The sequence below is a fragment of the Ylistrum balloti genome, unplaced genomic scaffold, assembly GCF_031769215.1.
Source record: "Ylistrum balloti isolate Yb309-2 unplaced genomic scaffold, AGI_CSIRO_Ybal_v1 Utg370294, whole genome shotgun sequence".
Taxonomy (NCBI): Eukaryota; Metazoa; Mollusca; class Bivalvia; order Pectinida; family Pectinidae; genus Ylistrum; species Ylistrum balloti.
In genome coordinates, this window is record NW_026782222.1 from 184,303 (window position 1) to 206,098 (window position 21,796).

The 21,796-nt window shown below is 34.3% G+C and overlaps 2 protein-coding genes across 2 annotated transcripts; one reads left to right on the forward strand and one right to left on the reverse strand.

Moving 5' to 3' along the window:
• The first annotated feature begins 983 nt into the window (after nt 1–983).
• On the forward strand, nt 984–2,027 carry LOC132553082 (membrane progestin receptor beta-like). The gene is given in 1 exon segment (XM_060217292.1): nt 984–2,027. A coding segment is annotated over 1 exon segment (1,044 nt).
• Nucleotides 2,028–6,874: 4,847 nt separating this feature from the next.
• On the reverse strand, nt 6,875–12,011 carry LOC132553056 (neuronal acetylcholine receptor subunit alpha-5-like). The gene is made up of 4 exons (XM_060217262.1): nt 11,917–12,011; nt 10,112–10,248; nt 9,447–9,595; nt 6,875–7,750 (listed from the first exon to the last, which is right to left on the reverse strand). The coding sequence occupies exons 1-4, from the start codon at nt 11,966–11,968 to the stop codon at nt 7,399–7,401; spliced, it is 690 nt and encodes a 229-aa protein (XP_060073245.1). The 5' UTR covers nt 11,969–12,011; the 3' UTR covers nt 6,875–7,398.
• Nucleotides 12,012–21,796: the final 9,785 nt, after the last annotated feature.

Here is a 21,796-nt window from a genome sequence, read left to right on the forward strand (position 1 = left end):
ATCGCACATAACAAAAGAAATAAAATTCTCATAACATTGTACATAGCATACCTTAATGCAAAGATCACCGTTACGTACTTTGTCAAAAACTCATTAGCTGGTCTGTCACCTAGTTACCGAAATGTATATCACCGAGTGCAACGAGCAGGTGAAAATGACAATAGTTGGTTAATTAATGTAGATTTAAGACACCTTTTGGAGAAAAATCATTTGAATGTCATACAGTTAACTAAATTACTATTTTTAAACTATTTAGTGCAATGGTAAATTCATGTGTTCGCAATAGTTGCTATTTCAACGACAAACAGAACCTTCGTCATAATGTTTTTTTTTACCTTCTCTAAAAACAATTGCAATCCATGAAAAAGGTATTTTGAATATATAAAAATAATGTGAAAATGTAAGTTTTCACTTGAACAGAAGATCTTAAAACTACATGCCATAAAAAAGAAATAAATTACCGATATCATGATATCATTTGTTTGACGATCTTCCAGAATATAATTTTTTTCAAGAGACTTGATGATTCAATAGATACATTTTCGAATGTAATTTAGCATTTTTCACCCAAATAGCAAGTATTTCCAAGATCAATAATCTTAAATATTTGTTTACGGGTACCTAGCAAAGAAAAATCCTTGAAATTGTTGACCTTATTAACCGAATCACGCCCTCAACTGCGCCATTAAATATGTAGTCTACAAGCATAATCTATCCAAAATATCATACAAATAGCGCCATTCAGCTTACTAATACAACTATTGATAACAAAGTATGAAATAACCGAAGAGTTCAAGATATTGAATTGTGTCGTATTTCCGGTCAAACATCAGGGGAGAACATCCTTAAGAGTACTTCAATTCAGCATGCTCAAAATACTTGAAGACAATGAAGTGAATGATGTAAAATATTCCGTAAATTAGATTACTTTTATTGCACAATCAGATTTTATAAAATATTATGTCGTCAGGTACAGATGTACAATGGCAACCTTCAAGAGAGCCAACGACCTGGTAAATGACCTATCAGATTACATACGGACAACATTTTCCAAGTTTTTAAGGCTCCAGCCAACTCTCCATAGAGACAACGTCAATTATATACTTCACGAACCCGCCATCATCAAGTACTATAGACCGACCAATCAGCCATGGCGATACTACCTGATCAGCCTCTTCCAGATTCACAACGAAACTCTCAATGTGTGGACGCACCTGATTGGCTTCCTTATCATGTGAGTGATTCTGGGTAACCTGTTCATGGAGTACAATATATGGACAGAACGTCACTCGTGGCCAATGTTGGTATTCCTATTGTGCTGTGTTGTGTCTTCCATGTTAAGTGCATGTGTACATCTGCTCCACTCTCGATCCGTGCATCACCACTACAGTCTCTTCTTGATTGACTATATCGGGGCGACTATATATGGATTTGGCACTGGGATGCAAACATTTTATGCATGTTCGGATAAAAGCTCGTACGAATATATAGGGTCAATGTATCTTCCGATATTGACGCTTGTGACATGGATAAACTTTTTGGTGCTTGCACTTTCGAAAATTATGTTTGGTCACAACCCAAATGACGTCAGAAGAAAGCTTATGATGATTGCAATGATGACAGTTCAGACCGCTGTCTGTTCTCTTCCGATAGGACCTCGTTACGTGCGATGCTACTACGACGTAGAATGCCATCTTTCTTCTCTAAACCATTTATCATTAAGTTATATTTTACTTATAGTGAGCGCATTTTTCTTTGGAAGTCATTTACCTGAAAAAATTTTCCCTGGTAAGTGTGACGTGATAGGTCAAGGCCACCAGATTTTCCACGTGATCAGTGTCGTCAATCAAATGTGGCAGTTGCAATCCATGCGAATCGACTTTTCGACTGGAGCTTCGGATCACACAGATCCCGATATACTGATCATCATGGCGGCATTCTCGATTCTTTTGTTGCTTGATTCTATTTCTTACGTTTTTCTGAAGAAAATCATCCCTAACTCATTCAAGGATGCAAAACAAACCTGATTTGACAAAGTGTTGAAGTTATTACACTGTGTTGCTAAGATGGCTTTTCTTCGAAGAACATTTTTGTTTTTCATTGCTCATTTTTTCAGTTAAATCATAAAAAATAACCAAGGTATTTTCTGTAAACTTATATCAGATAGTACGGCACTGAAATCCGTCCCTTCATTTTGTCATTGAAGATCAAAGATTCCCGAGGAAACTGAATGAAGTGTCCATTTACTTATCACAAGAATACCATACTAATCACCTCCAGATACAAATGTCAGTGAATTATTTTATTTAAGCTTTGATAGAAATATGTTTTAGTCTCCTGCTTGTACTAAAGAAAATTTGATTTGCAAACTGAATAAATGCGTGTAGAAGTAAATTCTTAGATACGTCTTAAAACCAAAAGCAACGTACATATATTAACTGAAGGACTATTCACAGGACAAATCACTACGCAAAAGAGCTTGCGTAACGCCATTTGACGTCATTGACGGCTAATTCGCGCCATTTTCAGTAATTCAAAATTCTTATGAGTTGGCACAGAAATTTATAGTGTCATACAGTGGAATGAGGGGCTTGGGGAAAGAGGAACTAGTGAAACACTCTTGGCTGATACTGACACAACAGATAAGGTATCGCTGAAGTTTGTATCATGTTGATCTGATTGGTCATTCAGAAAATCATTTAGGCATTATAACCAAATACTTAACCAAGATTTAAATTCATACCTTTATCATATGTGTGAAAATATAAACAGTTAAGTTTAATTTTCCTGAATGATATATTCATTTTTGTGTACATTATGAGATATTTAAATAAAGTATGTTGTTGTCTGTTTTGTTTTACATAATGGATTGACAGCATTCTTCAGACACTAGGCGTACCAAGAGGGCAGAGCTAAATATCTTTAAACCAGAAGTGACAAAAACATGAATAAGAAAACAGTTATTCAGCGTACGAACATCGAACAATCATTTGTGTACGAATCTTAAGTCAAACCGATATTTTAAGATACCAACAGATACTGAGACTAACTGTGAGGAGAAGAGGAGGTCGAATGGAAAAACGACAAATTGATTGGCATTTCAACTTTTATTACAGCAAAATTATAAATTTTCCTGGTCGATAGATTTTTGTTGACTGTTTATATGTTTATCCACAATGTACAAGAAATCTATCTGGAATTTCAGATCTCTCGACAATAATTGCTAGAGAGGTAAATGGTGACTAGAATGAATCATACGTATTTTTACAATGGACAAAAAACTAGAATAGATTACAAGTCGCGTGCAATAGTGTAGATTAATGTTATATGTAAGTGTTTATCTGATTATTACAAGGAATTATTATGTCAAAGACAGATAACGATTATTAGAATCACGCCAATCATGCAATTGATACAGAAACAATAACGCAATGGGTCAGAGTATGATAATTGAAGTCAACCGCGAGATTTTGCAAAGATTCTCGTTTTTTATGTCTCATCCTGATGGCTGGTAACGAATGTTTTTTTGGCCAAGAATCTATGTTTTAATAAATTTCTGAACACAACTGGGTGTGGACAACGTATGAGAAAACGGTCATATCGTAACAGCTTTATAACTGTAAATGTTTAAGTAAAATAAACAGTAGACCTTACAGACGATTCAATTCTGACAGATTAAAAGAAAACTTACTACCAAACTGTGAGATATAAAACAAATAAGAACTATTGTTAATGAAAAAGGCGTCGATACGACTGTTTCAAAACTTCGACCAAGAAGAAAATTATCGATGTCAACCTTCTCGCAGAGGCATATTTTTTGAGAAAACCATAAAGCCATATTCATTGAGCAAACATTAGGAACATATTTATTGACCAAACAATCGAGATGTATACTTCACAATTAATACTAACATCCTTGATGAGCCCTAGGACGAAATACGTGTACGGTGAAATTTAATTCATAATTAGGCTCTGCTGCATCTTAACTTAATAAGATGAGTATAAGTTGGTACACTTTTGTCTAGATTGTAGGCTGTTTAAATGTTAAAAGTGAATGATGACAAGGTAATTTGCCATATTAACAGCTTTGAAATCTTTTGCTATATTTTAATTTTCTTCATTACTGCACATCAAGATGATAGGTAAGGCCAACGCTGCATTTAAAACATATAAATAGTAAAAGCGGTAAGGCTAAGGTTTATGGTAAATTCAATAGATAAATTATAGCCAGACTATTTGAAATTCCTTTTTTAATTATTTATTATAATATGGATTTAAATTTCAAATTTTAGTTTATACAAAACATAGGAAACTATAAACTTTCTGTTCATATTTCCAATTGTTTTTTTAAACTCGTTTTGAAGGATTCTTGATACAAAAGGAATATCTAGAAATAACGTCTGGAATGTAGAATTTGTTCTGTAACACGCATGATTTGGCCTCAGATAAGCTCCGTGGGTCCGACTTGGGCATAAAGTGATGTATGATGAGGTCAGGATGTTTGTAAGTTATAAAGACATCACGTGATTAATTGATCAATGATCAGCGAGAATTGGGACGCCAAATTGCAGAGTAGAAAAACATGTTTTAGCGGACAGACAGTAAGTGGTGTGGTGTGAGAAATTTACCAGAATGCCACCGTTTCTGACAACGCAGATGGCGAACCAGCAGTCATTTCATGACACAACTAACAAGTATGATTTTCGCCATGAGTGAGCAAACGAGGTCTATTCAGGAGCGACTGCATCAAATTGAAAATTTCAAATTGAAACTGCTGGGTCCCCGCAGCATCGACAGACTGCTAGTGAATCGGCCGATACACAGGGAACATGTCACCGAGCATGTCAACGAATCACCTGTCACACATTAAATGAATTCGGTTATACTCAGGGTATTAATTTCTACTAGCCGCCATATATTCAAATCGTACCACTTGTTATAAGTAGGAACATCTTAGAATGTAAGGACACCTCATAACATTACTTATATCATACTTTCATGGTCCCAACGTTAACGGCGGTAGAGAAAAAACTAACCCAAGTCTACAAAGAAAACTAACCATTGGGGAACTCATTCAAGTGTACAGAAAACAGTATGTGAAGCCTACCCACACCTGCAAACTGAGATGAACAGGTATGAAAGAGACATTGTAGATACGGAAACCAAGTAGGGAAGGATGGGTTCTATGAAAATCACAAAGTACTTTTTCAACAAAGAAATCAGTAATAACTACAAATGATATAATCTTTATCGGTGTAATCACTTTATCTGTAAACAAGAACATTTAAAAATTAAAAAAGGTAATCAGGAGACAAAATAAAACGGCAATGCCTCTTAGTCCAACAATTAATGAGAGAGTCATTTGAGGCTTCAAAGTACAAAAGTGTCAACATTGAGGTACTAGAGAAGTTACTTGCTCACCACCCTTATAGACATTTTGTAGAGTAACTCATTGGTGGATTGAGACAGGGTTTCCACCCGGTTTTCAAAATGTTTCCCTGTCTACATTTGAATGTAAGTAAAAACCTACAGTCAGCTAGGTCACAGATAGACACTGTCATATTTAATACTTTAAGAGATGCAGATGAATAAACACCAATGCCCTTCCAGGTGTATAAGATAAATCCCATTGAAATAGCTTAGGGAAAATACTCTAAAATGATGATGCAAACCAGGGCTTTAATTAGCTAGAGTATTCTTTACATTATTTTACAATAGAGGATGCACTGTAGATTACCAAACGTTAAGATCAATTGGATCACTCATCACTCTGACCGTATCAAGGTATCAAGTGAGACAGAAAGTTCTATTTTTACACCTGACTAGTGTTTGGCAGTAAGTTAAATCTTAAGATATTTGACTTACTATCCACAGTGATTTGCTGGATAGCGGAAACCGATTCAGTGTCAGACACGTGTAGCACCTATTTAGACGATCTTTTTACCATTGACCCTCCAAATTATCCTGGAAACGACACTGTATAACCTCATGGATATGTTTCATTTTTACAACATTCCTAAATTAAAACCTTGGACCAACAATATGTTTAGAGTACTAGGGTATTATAATGGATTCGGTTAATATGAAGCTGTGGATGCTAAAGGAAAAGTTGAATGGATATGTGAATTTCTGTTGGTGTTTAAAGACAAGAAATATTGCACTAAACTTGAACTTCTCACGTTTTTATGCCTTTTGAACATTGCTAGTCTATACATTTCTCGCGGAAGGTCATTTGCCTTCTACATGATTAGTTTATCAAACAATGTGAAAGAGTTTCATCATCACATGTATCAAAATTGAAATAATGTTTCTTTTTTTTAATGACAGCATTAAAACGGCAGCTGTCTTACATTTATCTACAGACGATAAAGACCAAGAAATTGGAGGTGTGTACGGAAATCACCAGTTTCACGGGAAACGTCCTACTGGCCTGACAGTAGGTGACAAGAAAATATCTATGGCTTCTCCAGAACTTAACCCAATGGTAATGTGTTGCGTATTCGAGAGATGAATGATCAAGACGTCGAATATTATTTAAGATGGCTATGGTTGATATTATTAGTAAGAGAAGATCTAAAATTAGTGGTGTTATTTAAATGATGAGAAAAAATAAACATTCTGTTTAAAAATATCACTTATGGCCACACCGAGAAAACTGCTACATGTAGAAGGATATGTTTGATACCATATTATTATCATATGACTATCAACCAACATATCATTGTAGTTAAATTAGAATTAAAATAGGTTATGATATTCAAAGAAGACAAAATTTATTTTTGTCTCTACAATCTCTAATATGAAAAGCCATGGAGGTTTTGATTTTACAGTTTCATTAATCAATGTGAGTAAAGTAAAACAAAAACATCAAAAATGCGTGCAAAAGGAATATTTATTCAATAAGAAAAAAATGCAGTTTTATTATAGTGACGGGATACTGATTACAATGGAAATAGAATGAAACTATGAAAAATGACAATATGATCGTTGAAAGGCCACAGCATACCGACTTGTCACTGACAGTTCTGATTTCTGAATGTTTAAATCAAGTGCATATCACTAACTCACACCATGATTAGACGCTGACACCGCCTCACCATATAATTGTTCGTTCCTAACAACTTTGATTCCAGTTCTTTTGTTTAAAAATTACAATTTGTTCATAATTTTTCATTACTGAAAATGGCAATATCCCCTTGTACATCTCGGTCGTTCTTAAGCGATGGTGTTAATACTTGTTTTATTTCTGTTTTTGTCGTCAGAATAATTTATGTATCATGTTTATTTCAGTTAGCAGGACAATATGGCCAATTCATTGATACGTAAGTTATGAATCATAGCACTTGTTGCAATGATAAAAAACTGTCTCTTCGTCTGTTGGGTCGGTGTCTTTAAGAATCAACAATGGCGATGGTGTCTCGGTTTCAACTCTATAGTGTAGAGAAGAGAAATGTAAGACTCAGTACAGCAGCTATAGGTATCTACATTGCGAACGACAGTTGTGTTGGTTATAACCCAGTCATCATCAACGGAGTACTCGGACATGTCAACAATACCGCCGCTATTGACCAGGTCCATCTTGTTACCAGAGTATGTCCAGGATCCCAGCTTGACATGACACGTGTATACCTCTTCAGCATCCGTGGAAACCTTGCAGGTCAACACCGTTTTAGTTTGTGGTACAAAAATTACCAGACCATTGTCTTTAATAGCAACACGGATGTCCTTCATAATTGGTTCAGGATGGTAACTGAAACCATTAACAAGATGCTTGGGTATTAATTGCAAAATAGTGAAATTTCAGTAAGAATAATTACACTTCTCCCGACAAAGACATAGATAAAGACATTCATAGAGGTTATTTAATAGTTTCCAATTTAATACCATATATACATATATATATTTCACGAGAATGACAGTATATCTATATTTCGCACTCGTGGAAAATATAAATATATTCTGTCATACGAGTTTTTTTTTATTGACATTTTAAAAGGAAAAACAAATGCAGAAACGCTTATCAAAACATGAAATAATGTAGTTTTCAAAAAGCTTAAATATTAGCGCGCAAATATTAACGATACAATTTACAAGACGAAGCCATTTTTAATCGGCTACTTTACGATGTATTCTAACAATTCATTATGTAATCTGGTGAGAATCACGTACAAGACTGTTTTTATTCACCAAATTAGAAAAAAAGACCCAAGAAATGTACACGGAAGTAATTTGATGAAAATCAACTTATACGACGCTTTATCTACGTCCGGACTGGAAAATTAAATATTGATTGTTAAGTCAAAAGAACGAAGGTGATATCATCACCGGTAACGTTCTATCCCTAGTGATGATACAGGGTTTTTTATGAATAAAGTAATAGATTGCTTTATTTCACTAGCAAAAATGTTATAAACATATATTCCATCACTGTAACAAAATTGCCGAAGGAAGACAAGGTTTGACTCGTAACCTATACGGGCCTTGAACTCACGATCTACGACTCCATATGGTCTATCCAAGAAAAACTGCTTCACCATTACACCACCACTACATCCCCTAAAAAGTATGTTTTGGAGGTTGTACTGATAGGAAGCTGGAGATTCTCGAAATAATCATATTGGCAATTTGTCTACGTGAAATGATCACCTGTATCGCAATATGTATACATATATGGTTACAAATTGTGCAACTAACACATGGTAGTAGCACATGCCCATGACAGAGACTGACAAAATGGGAATGGGTAGAAATTAATTAAAAATAATATTCTTTTCAAGAAGTCTCAGAATCAAATATTCTTGCAGCACAACCACATTATAATGTTGAGTTACATTAACGAAAGGTTACCAGTTTACTTGGGTAAGCATTAACTTTAACAATTTGAAGATACCGAATTAGGCAGTAAACCCATTAGAGACCCTTAGTTATTATAGATCTTTGAGAAAGTGGTCAATGGCATTTTCACAACATTGGGTTCTAGATGAAGATCTTTTAAGCTTGCGAGATGAAGATTCTAAAAATTGTAAGGTCGCCATAATGACCTCGATCGAAAAAATTCGATTTCCTTGTGCGGTATGGAAACGAATATGTTTGATGTTTAGTAGTTTGCTTGGTGGTTCCGTTATTGCTTACCATGCTGTCATTTGAGATTCACATGGCGGGTGTTGACGAGGAAGCAGAAGACGCTTTACGTTCAGAAACACTTGACTTATTCTACTGGTACATTTCTTATTTCTTCATATTTCGCCCGAAACTAATACCTAAGATCGATTTTTTACTTTAGATAAAGATTACATGACAGTATTGACTTCTTTGGTTTTCTACCAAGAGAATAAAAAATGATAGGCCATATCTAATAATATTTTTCAACATGACATAAATCAATGCTTTCATTGCAATACATGTTGTAGTCATTTAAAGCGACAAAATATAGAAATGCATATTACGTGTTGTACGTAGTGACATCCGGAATCCATACTTGATCATGGAAAACACTGACCATATTCACGTTGTTATACTTTGATGGGACCCATTTCAAAGATGGATCAATCCACATCATCGATGACCACGTATTGAGCTCAAGCAGGTGACGATCCTGTCATGTAAAATAGATTGGCACCAGAAGTATATTGATTAAAAAAATAATGTGCATACATAAATTGCTGCATAAAAGGACTTATTAATGACACATATCACTTTGTCAAGTTTTTTCTTTCTTTATCAAGAGGGTATCATGACAATTTTGTTGTGTTGTGGAATTGTTTGATTGCGTTTTTCAAACTCTTTTTAAGCAAACTTCATGATGATCATAATATTACAATGTTTGTGTCTGATGTGTAACTAGACGCCAAAATTTACTCATGCGTTAAAAATATAACAAGGGAAATAAAAAGAACAAAATAACCAATAGAAAAATAAGGAAAAGAAATAAAACGGTGAAATGCTATATCGTTATATTCATTATCTATAGAGATGTGACATGCGATACATTTTAGTACAAAGACGTTAGGTTGACAGTGTGATTTGATAAAACATTGCATTGTGCTACGAGACTTTCACACTCAATGTGTTGACTCCTATTTGGATAGACTCTGTGGTCATGTACACTTACAAATTTTCGGATTGAAATCACTGTCAAGCCATGGTCTACAGTAACTAAGGGTTCCTCCGCAGTAATTGGTATGACGTTAGTATCGTAATCGTTTAGCAAGTCCTTCACCAGTTTCTTTTCCAAAAGGCAATGACAGCCTGTATAAAGTATAACAATCTTGTCATAGATGTAGGGTACGACAAACATATTCAAACACCGACAAAGTTAAACCTCTTTAAAGAATGCATGTCTTGAAAATTCCCAAGTCGACGACACATAAAAAGGAACTGTTCAGCGTTCTTAACCAAATAAGTTAACTCATGACTTTTCAGACTGTGTTAGATATTAGCTGTCGAATGCCGGAGTCCAAATGACCGTAAACTGACACTTTCTTGTATCTGTCTCAGTGCAAGGGTAATAATTTTCTAAAGAAACTAGGTGACATTGCGTTGTTCCAATTTTTCGCATTCTGCAGTATATGAAATTCTGATTCATATTTGAACTGTTTAAATCATTCTACAGTATCAGTACAGAATGGTATTAAGGATGACATTTTTGGTCAGATGGCCTCTAACGCTAGACCTAAACATGGATAATGAAAAGTTTGATATGGGTATATTTCATAATCGAATTTGAAAATTCCTTCATCATAATGCTGTCATAGATTACGAAGTTAAGATGGTCTTTGTCTCAAGTAGCGGTTACCATATTACATCACCGTTGAAATATAGGCCTTATAGCATAACATTTGGATGTGAAACAAGAGTCATGATAGACATCTTTTCGACAGTAATAAAATTTGCATTCCCGGACACAAAATTTGTAAATAATAGACAATATTAGAAGTCGGAGAAGTGCTGTTTACACCTTCATTCCATAGGATATAAACAGAGATGCGGCATCACTTAGTGTAATAAAAAGTTAATGACAATAAGCTTAGCAGTAGCAACTCTCAATTAATGTAATAACCATCACAATCTACAGGGAACAAAAAAGGCAACAAAAGGGTGGATAACAATAGGAACAATTGAGAGTAAACTAGGGGAAAAGGGAGGACAAAGGAAGAACAATCAGAACAAGACGATTTACGAAATTGTGAGAGTACTACAGGTGAAAGCACCATGACGTAGGCAGACTATCGCATACCGATGATTGATAATTTATCTTAGCACGAATACGAAAAGGGCAGATTTCATGTAGTGTACAGCATTGTCAATGTTTAATAACAAAAAAAAAAAAAAAAAAATGGATTTTTTATGTTCGTGAAATCAATGTTTATTTTACTATTGGAGTAGTCTAATACGGTAAACTGTCAAAAGCAACTCATGATTTGTTCATTCAACATCACATAAATCAGTGCATTCAATGTTTTCTCAGTCGTGATTACTCTGTTTTGAAGACAGGCTTAAGCTGATGCATATTTTAACGTTCTTTCAACAGCAATTGACAGTTTAAGAAAGGAACCCAAATCATTTCCCATAGGGGCGAACGGTCAACAAAAGGCCTAAAGGGAAGAAGTGTCAAAGAGACATTAGCAAGTAAGATCTCCAGAAAAAATGTTAACATAAAGATAATATCAGCCGCCTCTTACAATCATGCAGTTGCAGTAGCAGGTACAATTATTACACTCTACCTGTAGAGCAGTTGATGTATCAATACATGTATAACCTTTTTCAATTATTGTGACATGAAAACATTGTAAAACGATCCAAACCCATTACTAGTGTAATATGTAGAAAATTATTGTTTAAAAGACATTCATAAATTAAGCAATATTTTCATGCAAATGTAAAAGACGAAAATGTAAACAATTTTTTTTCACTTACCGGTTATCGTAGCCAGGACGGCCATCAGACCGAAGGTTAGTGTGGGGTGCATATTGGTATCAGAAAACTGTTTCAGACTGGCGAAGTGCTCAGCCTTATATAGTACGGCAATTTGCGCTACGACACGGCTGCTACAATTTCCCAAGCTTCTAAAACGCTCTGACATTTCTCAACTGTCATCATTACTCACCACGTGACTAGTTCGTCTCGTACAGAACTGTTATTACAGTTCTTTCAAAAGGTAAAGAGTTAAACGGTTATAATAGGGGTCTTTCATAATGTGTGTAAATGTCTTTGTGTGTACTTTTGTGCTAATTAAGGGAAAGAGTACCAGTGCACTGGCAATTCCTGTTAAGAAGAGTTCCATCTCTGTAATCCGGCTCCTGTGTAAGTGAAACAAAACTTCTTCTCCAGATTATACTGTAGTATAAACAATGTATATTTTTATATACTTGTATGTGTTCATCAATATATTCCTTCTAAACAAAAAAAAAAAAAAAAAAAAAAAAAAAAAAAAAAAAAAAAAAAAAAAAAAAAAAAAAAAAAAATTAAAAAAGTAAAACCCGAGTTCCTCTCCTGTAAATATATCTAAATGAACACACTCGAGTATCTCTCCTGTAAATATACCTAAATGAACACACTCGAGTTACTCTCCTGTAAATATACCTAAATAAACACACTCGAGTCCCTCTCCTGTAAATATACCTAGATGAACACACTCGATTTCCTCTCCTGTAAATATACTTAAATTAAAACACTCGAGTTCCTCTCCTGTAAATATACATAGATGAACACACCCGAGTTACTCTCCTGCAAATATACCTACATGAACACACCCGAGTTACTCTCCTGCAAATATACCTACATGAACACACCCGAGTTTCTCGCCTGTAAATATACCTAGATGAACACACCCGAGTTCCTCTCCTGTAAATATACCTAGATGAACACACCCGAGTTACTCTCCTGTAAATAAACATAGATGAACACTCTCGAGTTCCTCTCATGGTATTGATTTTTTAAAAGTTAATATAAATAAATAGATAAAACTCACAACGAAAATAACCAAATAAATCGCATAGAAATATATATAACATTGCAGGAGGAACTGAGATAAATAATTTATTCATTAATCCTGTTTACCTTCAGGAAACACTGTTCAATGACCCTTCTTTAACGTTATAGGTATTCATATATCAGTCGTATTCGGGTGGTGAAGTGGTATCCCATTCGCCTTTCACCTTGACATCAAGGATTCGATTCCTACTACAGCCGTGAAAACGGCACAGACTCACTTGTCCGACTACATCACTATTCCGGTTTCCTCCCACTATAAGACCCCTCGCGTGGTTCTAACACGATGGTTATGTAATTACTTGTTCCGCAATTTGGTATGAAATAGCTTGTATAAATTCTAATTATTGACAACCAATAACAAAAACAACGGTAGATGTGAAAAATTGGGCATAAATCGTGGTGTAGAAATAAATCTGAATTTCTTGAGGATTCGAATAAAGAAATTAGTTCATGTCAATTTCTCATGAAGTAGTTCTAGGGTCATTTAATAAAAAAAATAGATATTTACAAACAAATACTACGTTAACCAATAAAACTGAAGGAGAGTTGTTACCTCAATTTTGTTGTATATAGACTAATTTATGTGCCCCCGACAAAATGTCAAACGTAAATGACTCTCTGAGAACAGCCACGACAATTTAAAATTGTGGTGATGTATGACCAGGTTATATCGTGGGAAATGTCAGTTAATATGGTTATTTGTTTTGATTTGATGGTCAATGTATATTTTATTACAGTAAAATTCTTGACCAGTCAGAGGTGCATGTACTTTGAATGGAAATACAACGCGAACAGAATGCCCGTGAGAACTTAAATCTTCCAGATATGCGTTGAAAGTTGAAGAAGCTTCTGAATTTCAATTCTACTTCATGATTAAGTGATTTGTCTTTACAAGTTTTGATACTTCGATAATTTGTTGTAATAATGCAATTGAGGACTAGTTATGTGTTTTTAAATGATTTTGTCGATGTGATATTGTGAGAATGGTTTTGAGTGTGTCGAGGATTTCTTTAGATATAATTTTATCTAACAATTATTTCCTCATAACGCTGGAATTTAAATATGCGCTTGACCCGAACAGTTATTTTAGTATGAGCACAGAATCACAACTTGTTTCTGACTCTTTCCAAATTTTTATGCAGCTTAAGTAATAAGGGAGAGATAGAAAACTGAAAAATAACATTTTAACAAATTAACTAATTACTGATAAAAAAGGGGATTAATTCTTCTCGTAAATTGTCTCATTTGATTCGATAGCAGACAAAAAGTCCCGTTATATATATATATAGAAAAAACTTGATTTGACGAGATGAGAGTAAATTATAAATAAAAATGATTTTTGACAAAAGAAGAAAGACGTTACATTTTGCACTAGCGCTTTCACTGTATTAGATCTTCAGGTGCATAGTAACTGTACATAATGGTGTGGCGTCACAACATGTTATCTGTTGATGATGTCATAATATAAAAAGGGCATAATTATATTTTGCAAAATTTACAATGCGGTTAAACATTAATATTCAAGTCTGGTTTTAAAATGTTTATAATTTCTGACTCCTTGGCTTCTCTTTGTATTCGACGGCTTTTTCCAAATCTTTCCCCTGTATACTTTTTCATCTGAAACCAATAGACATCTACCAATCAGCCGACACATAGCAGGATGCAACGACGGCTTTTATATAAAGGCTTATCGGGGGAACTAGAAACTAGCTACATGTTTATTCCTCCGACCCATATTTAGTGTCTTTAGAATACACGCCATCAATATGTTCTGAAAGCGGGGTCAATGGAAAGACTGTCATTTGGGTATTTATCACAGACCAGTGTACATGTAGCAGTGTGTTGATGGAACATTGTGAGACAGTAAAGGAAAACAAACGTAATGTATTTCTGGACAATACTTTTGATGGGGTTGTTACCTGTTTTAAGAACTCTTTTGATTATAATAAGGATGTTTTCTATTTTGATTGCTGATGCAGCTATATTTTCAGTTGGGACCATTTTAAAATTTGTTATATGACGCCTAGATGTTTTGATAAAGCAAAGCGACGGTTTCAAGAAAATAATGATGGAATATGTTTTATACTGATTGTGTTCATTTTGTATCACGTGGCCCAAACTATACATCTGTCGAAACGAAATGTTATAAGATAAACTATGTTGTTTATGTAGGGACTTAAGAACCGCACGACAGACTTTTTATCTGACGTTCAATATTTTCTTTAACCCCTTAACTCCCAACTACGCACTTCTATGCATGGTGACGTCAGTGTTGGGAAACAGTCCTATCTCCCTTATTTGTGAAGGTATTGATCTACTGGTTATATCTCATGAATTTGTAGAAAATGTTTTAGTCGTATTTCTAACGCTTTTGCGAGTTGAAAATACCAGGGATTTTTTCCCGAACATCTTGGATTGATGACGTCGTGTGCATGATGGACGTAAATGTCTATTCACAGGTCAGGTTTCTATTCCACATATGTCTATGGCAGCCATATTGGATTTTTGGGGTACTAAAAAGCAGAAGAATCGACACCTTTAGATACATACCTACAATATACTGGATATACTATAATGGTATATCTTAACAATAAAAAATGTGGAGTCCACAAATTTCGGAATAATAATAAGAAGAATAAGAAACATAACAATATAAAGAGGTCTTTTCACCAGATGGTGAAAAACCCTGATTAGACAGCCAAATGAAAAATGTACCACACAACACTTTGAACTTTGCTATTCTTGTTCGTATAGTTCTTGATAGATAATTTCAGCCATGATGTTTGGTGACAATTACTTCCATCTTTAAGAAAACATAAAAAAAACGAAATGGAAAATACATAATAGAGAGTCTTAACTATGATGTTGAACGACCTTGACCTATTGACTGTTTTCACACAGCAATCAGAAGACGAAACTCATCTTAGTGAGTTTATTTAGGATATTTAGCTATTTCTACATTAATTAAAATGTGGATTTTAAAGAACTCCACAGAGCTGTTGACCAATCTTCAAAACCTTCTTCTAAACGCATTTCTTTAAGAATTTTTCTTTCAGCTTTGTACCATACCAAATTTTAAACTAGAAAGAACGCCTTCGTTCCCTGTCCGTGATAGTTTTCTATTCCACGAAGGTGAAAGGCGGTATCACTGTATGGTTGTAAACTTTACTAAGCGTATTTCGTCCATATCAAAGAAGAAATATACGGAGAACGAAATCATAAAAGTGATCGAGTTTCTGGCTGACAACATCTTCGTCGAGTTTGGTGGTCAGATCTCCCAGCAGGCTATTGGCATACTTGTAGGACCTGACTGTGCCCCTCTGTTGATTGACTTTGATTTTTGCTTTCATATGAGGCTGAATGTATATATCAAAGACGTCTTGTCGTAAAATAACAAGAGATTTATTGACCACATCCATCATACATTTTTTGTATATAAACACTAGAATTGAAAAGTCAACAGGTTCTTCTACATCAGCCGCTCGATCTTTCCCTACAACCGAACCACCATGGGCAGCTTTCAACCAAGTATGGTAAGCATGGTGATATCAATTTCCGTAACCTAAGGTGTTTACATATCGTAGATGGTTCGATATTCAAGGGGTTCTTCCTGTTATCACTTCAGAAATCGTAGAATGACAAACTCGAAACACAGGGTTTTAAATGATGCAGGTTGGTGAAAAAATAGGGAAGTTTTAGTTAAAAGTGATCCCACTGAGAAATTCTACGTCTTTGTACGATATGAAGTTGTATCATGTTCTCAAATAAGAGCATGCTATTACTTACTTGGATTGACCAATATTTACATAGCAGGTGTCGTCGGATAAGCAGCAGATGCTTACATCGGGACATATCTGGCCTTTGAGTTACTAGAAATTTATTGAAAACATCAATTGTATATATCCACCAGAATTGGAAATCTAAGACACGGCAAACTTCTACATCAGCTGCTTATCTCGATCTTTTCTTACAACAAAACCAACATGGACAGCTTTCCTCCAAATTCTATGATACACGTGATGATTTCAATTTCAACTTCCCTATTTCGAATGTTCCATTTCTTGATAGTATTATCTATGTATCTCAACCAATGGTAATAACATGTCACAGTTAATTCGATATCCAATGGCCTGTTCCCATTATCATGATTTTAATGCAAGACATCGTCGACTTACGGTTAAACTCGTAAGACAGGTGTTCAAAAGATGCAGGTTGATGAAAATCATGGGGAAGTTTAATGGTCGCCATAGTAATCTCACTGAGTAATATTCTATTTCTTTGTGTGATATGAAGCTTGACGTATCTGATACTCGTTAGTTTACCTGTTGGCTCCGTTGTTGTAGACCTTGCACTTATTTGAGAACGTAATATTACTAATGTGGATTGACTAAAGTTAACACGGCTGGTGTTGCCGTTGAAATAGTGGACGCTTACTCTTTCGGAACACCTGGTCTTATTCCCCTTGTACTTTTTCAGCAGTCTCCGTATAAACCTTTCTTTCGTTCGTGGTTTGCTTAAGTTTTATTGAATTGGAATTTTGATTCTGATTATGTTGACATAAAAGTATTTTCAGTTGTTTCTTCCGGTTTCCAATTACAAACCCCACAAATGAAGTGAAAATGTCTAGACATTCAAACGACCAATCAAGTTTGAACTTATAGATCATCATGACAACTAAAAGCATACAGAATAAACACGTTGATTTTTTTTTTTTTATTTCTAGTGCATTGTTGTGACAACTGAAAATAAATATTCAATAATGTTCGTAATTTAGACGCTTCTTTAATACATCAGAACTTATGCAATGTCTATAAAGTAACTTTTCATTCAATGCTTCTTGAGATTAATTGTCTTTATACACAATATTAACGTTATTAAAAAATTAAAATGTTGGTTACTATGGCAATTTTAAAATGCGAAAAAGAAATGTTTGCTGTGAAATTCTAACAAATGAGTTTTTTTCAGTTTCGTATTATATATTCTGGTGGTTGACTAAACTGTTAATTCTCTTATACAAAGTTTTTCTTATGTAATGGCATTTTGGAAGACCAAAATGAAATTTACGAATTTCAACATTATCAAATATTAAAAAAACAAAATAGTAACCATCGCAACAACCATGAATCAGTCCTTTTCTGGCAAGTATATATCCTTAGGTTCTTATTCCAGCAGTTTAAAATACTATACATTTCGGATATGTTTTTATTCACTTCTATCTTCGAAAACATTTGCTGATGATAGAAAATTGATATTTTTATCAAATGTCTAAAATTCTGGTTTGCTAGGGTAACTTCATTCTTCGTAAAACATGATTTTTGTCAAAAGATTTGGAAAGCTTGTATTCCCATATTTCTAAATATATTTGGGTTGCTGAACAAAAAGTTGACTTGAAAAGGGTGTAAATTCATGTTGAAGCAAAATGACGGATTTTCCTTAGTGTCATTAGAAATTCCTAGGATTTAAGGGGTTAAAGCCATTTTCGCCCAGCAATGTGTTGAGTATAAATTTGACCCTTATTTGAAATACCCATTTAAGATTTTAGCGTTTGTCATTTACCCTTTAATTTGTTTAATGTTATTTCCTTTTGGATCGCTGTGTGTTCTTACCGGTTGATGGCCCTAATGACATTTTATGCGTTGACGGGCCGTGAAGAATGTCATAGTAATGATAATTATTATTCTAAAAAGATAAATCTTCAAAAGGAAAATACTGTTGAAGCTTATTCATTCGAATACATGTTTCATGCTTAGTATCCATCCTCCCAGAAGTTGTAGAAGACAGGTGAGGATTGTGAAGGTTGGATTTAGTTGGTCAGTTTTTATGGAGTATTGAACATGACTTATCGCCATGTGCAATTTTTTTAAATGAAGTTTGGTCAAACTTCGTTCTGATATTATGAAAGAGAAGACGGAACTACGACAGACAGAAAATGAACTACGATAGGTGAAGCTCGAATTAAAATAAACTAAATCACTGGAGGACAAGTTATGCATACAAAGAAGCAGATGCATCTTACTAACAACAATTTGTTCATTTATCAGTATCTATCAATATTTGCGCATGACAATTAGGCTTGCGCAAGATGGTACAGTCTTGTCATTACCGGTTGTAAATGTGCGATGAATACTCACATAACAAAATCGTGATTTAAACGTGCTTTCGACGTGAAGAGACATTGAAACATCTAGATTTGATGATACATAGTCTATGTAATTGCAAAGAGTAAATATACACCTGAATTTTATTATTTGCTCTTACAATTATTTTCTTGTCATGACAACGTAAATGATGCCTAAGCAGCGCCACCTACTGCTACTGGTATATGTCAATATCAAATCGGTCGATACCAAAATCATTTTCGATGCATGGACAGAAAATAGATAAAAATCCTTAAAGATAAACTTTTTCATCAAAACAAATTATAGGCTTATGTGTGTTGTCAATATATCTAATGAAGCATACATATAACATTGCCCAATTTGACGTCTTCAGACTATCATGACATGTCTTTACCTATATAGAGTAATTGATTGCTCCATCAATAATTCACAAAGGGTATTTTCAATATGTATTGGTCGCCATTATTCTTTATTCCAGCAGAACTAGCGAAGGTCCTTTTTCTCAGTTATTTATTAGCAATGATATAAAAGGTACTGTGTAAAAGGTACTGTGTATCACAAGGATGCAGTTTTGTTGGACGGAATTGATACATAAATTCTAGCGGAATTAGCATAAAGTAGCAGCACGTCATCGACCGATTGCTTCTTTGAATATCTGATAGCTCTTTCCAGGGTATTTAAATGATAAATACAAAACATTACATTAATGGTATCTTAACGATTTTCTGCCTCTACTTAGTTGTTTAAACTATGTGACCTTGTAAGGTGTAGAGGTTTTGAAATAGGAACAATCTATCATAACGATGTTAAATTTCGATTAGGGAATGTTTTACATGAAAAAAAAATTATTGTTTTCTTTATCATGGAAATTCGTTTTTCTCTATTGCATTGTCCTGTGATTCATTCCACACGTGTATTATATCTTTGGATTTGATGGATTATCTTCATCCTTGAATCTTCCTTCTGATCCGACGTTCGTTCTTTAGCATTACTGGAAAAAGAAAGAAATAAACAAACACTGCATATTCAAAGATGATGCTAACCCCTTGTATTTGTCTTTGTAAAAATCCTTGTATAATTAAGAGCAACGAAGATAGGAAACAATCTATTATAACGATCTTGTAGTGACAGATAAATGGCGTAGTTAATCAATAGGGGGATGTTTTATGTGAAAAAGTAATATTCACGTTTTCTTTCATAACTTTAAAAATGTTGTATGAAGGTAAATCCGTTTTTCTGTATTCATTTGCCCTGCAATTTATTCCACACAATGGATTTTCTTCATCCCGAAATATTTCTTTTTGTCCAACGTCCGCTAAGCAAACACTATATTACATTACTAGTAAAAGATTCTATTAACTCTTGTGTATATGTTTGTAAAATTATCATATACACAAAACTTTGTGTTATAAGAGCAACTGATCAATGGACAGCTTATTAACTCATATTTGCCGATGGCATGATTGTGTTCACATGCCAGGCTGTAATTGAATTTCATGCTGACTAGTAAACGTGTCCCGAGGCGAATTGTCAATAATCATGTGAACTTGTAGATCTAGTAAATATGTTTTTGATGTCTCTTGATGTATACAAATGATCAGAAATAGCAACAGTTTCTGACATTAATCAAAGGGAGAATAATCGTTTTGATTTAAATACATATATATTGATAAGATGTTTATTGAATAGTGTTTATTTAAATATCGACTGATAACAAGCAGTAACATAATTCCAGAGTTGATTTATGGGCTATTGACAAACAAAAATTAACCATCAGATAGTTCACTAACGGTATAGGAACATTGATTTGATTGAGTCAGTGCACGGGACTGGCAACACATTGTTAAACACGTATGGTAGTGAAACAGTTATTTCATTAAATCATTGCTAAATCAACATAATCAGAGGTTAGCTCATGTGCGAGAGTAAATATTTATTCTTCAAAAGATATCTTTGTCGACAGTCAGAAGCTGCGGAATCCTTCTTTTGACCTTATTTTAAAATCGTCTTTCTTGTCGTCTCACAATTTGTTATTTATCTGTTAATAAGTTTCATTAATTTTCAGGCCCTCACAAGAAGAACCAACAGACAATGCGAGAGAGGCAATTTCAAAATTAAACAACAATTCCTGTCTGTCATCAATGCAAGCAGTGTCTTTTCAGAAAGCACCACCAGCCCCCGCGGCCGATGTACTCCTACTAGTGTACATGAAAGGGGGAAGTACTTTTACCGGAGAAATTCTTGGAATTCTAAAAAGCAGTTTTACGTGTACGAACCGTTGCACAAGATGGCTAAATTCCACTACTTTAAACCAAGTTACCTCTGTAGTATACACAACGAAAATTGTTCGTAAGTATTGGGATAATTTATACTTTAACACATGTATAGAACGAACATGGTATATTGCGTTTTTCAGTCATATTTTAAAAAAGATACAATTCTTAATACGTAACACTGTGTGAGTTAAATAAAACAATGTACTGCTTTGATCATCACTACGTTGTCCCTTTGAGCTTTATAAGCAAGGATGAAATCCGAGTACTAATACGTTTTATCCTATTTGCATATTAAACCAAAGCATTTATGATAAGTGCTTCCTTAGATAATCACCCATTTTGATACCATTTTTGATAATGTTTACCACCAATGTCCTTCGTTGAAAACCAGTCTGTTTTTATTAGTGT

Bases quoted from the DNA above. Each gene is read 5' to 3' on its own strand.
- LOC132553056 (XM_060217262.1), bottom strand. From the start codon at position 11,968: ATGCACCCCACACTAACCTTCGGTCTGATGGCCGTCCTGGCTACGATA. The intron at 10,249-11,916 runs GTAAGTGAAAAA...TACTTTATACAG, and splicing joins CGTCCTGGCTACGATAACCG to GCTGTCATTGCCTTTTGGAA. The intron at 7,751-9,446 runs GTAATATGCATT...TAATGGTTTCAG, and splicing joins GATGTCACTACGTACAACAC to TTACCATCCTGAACCAATTA.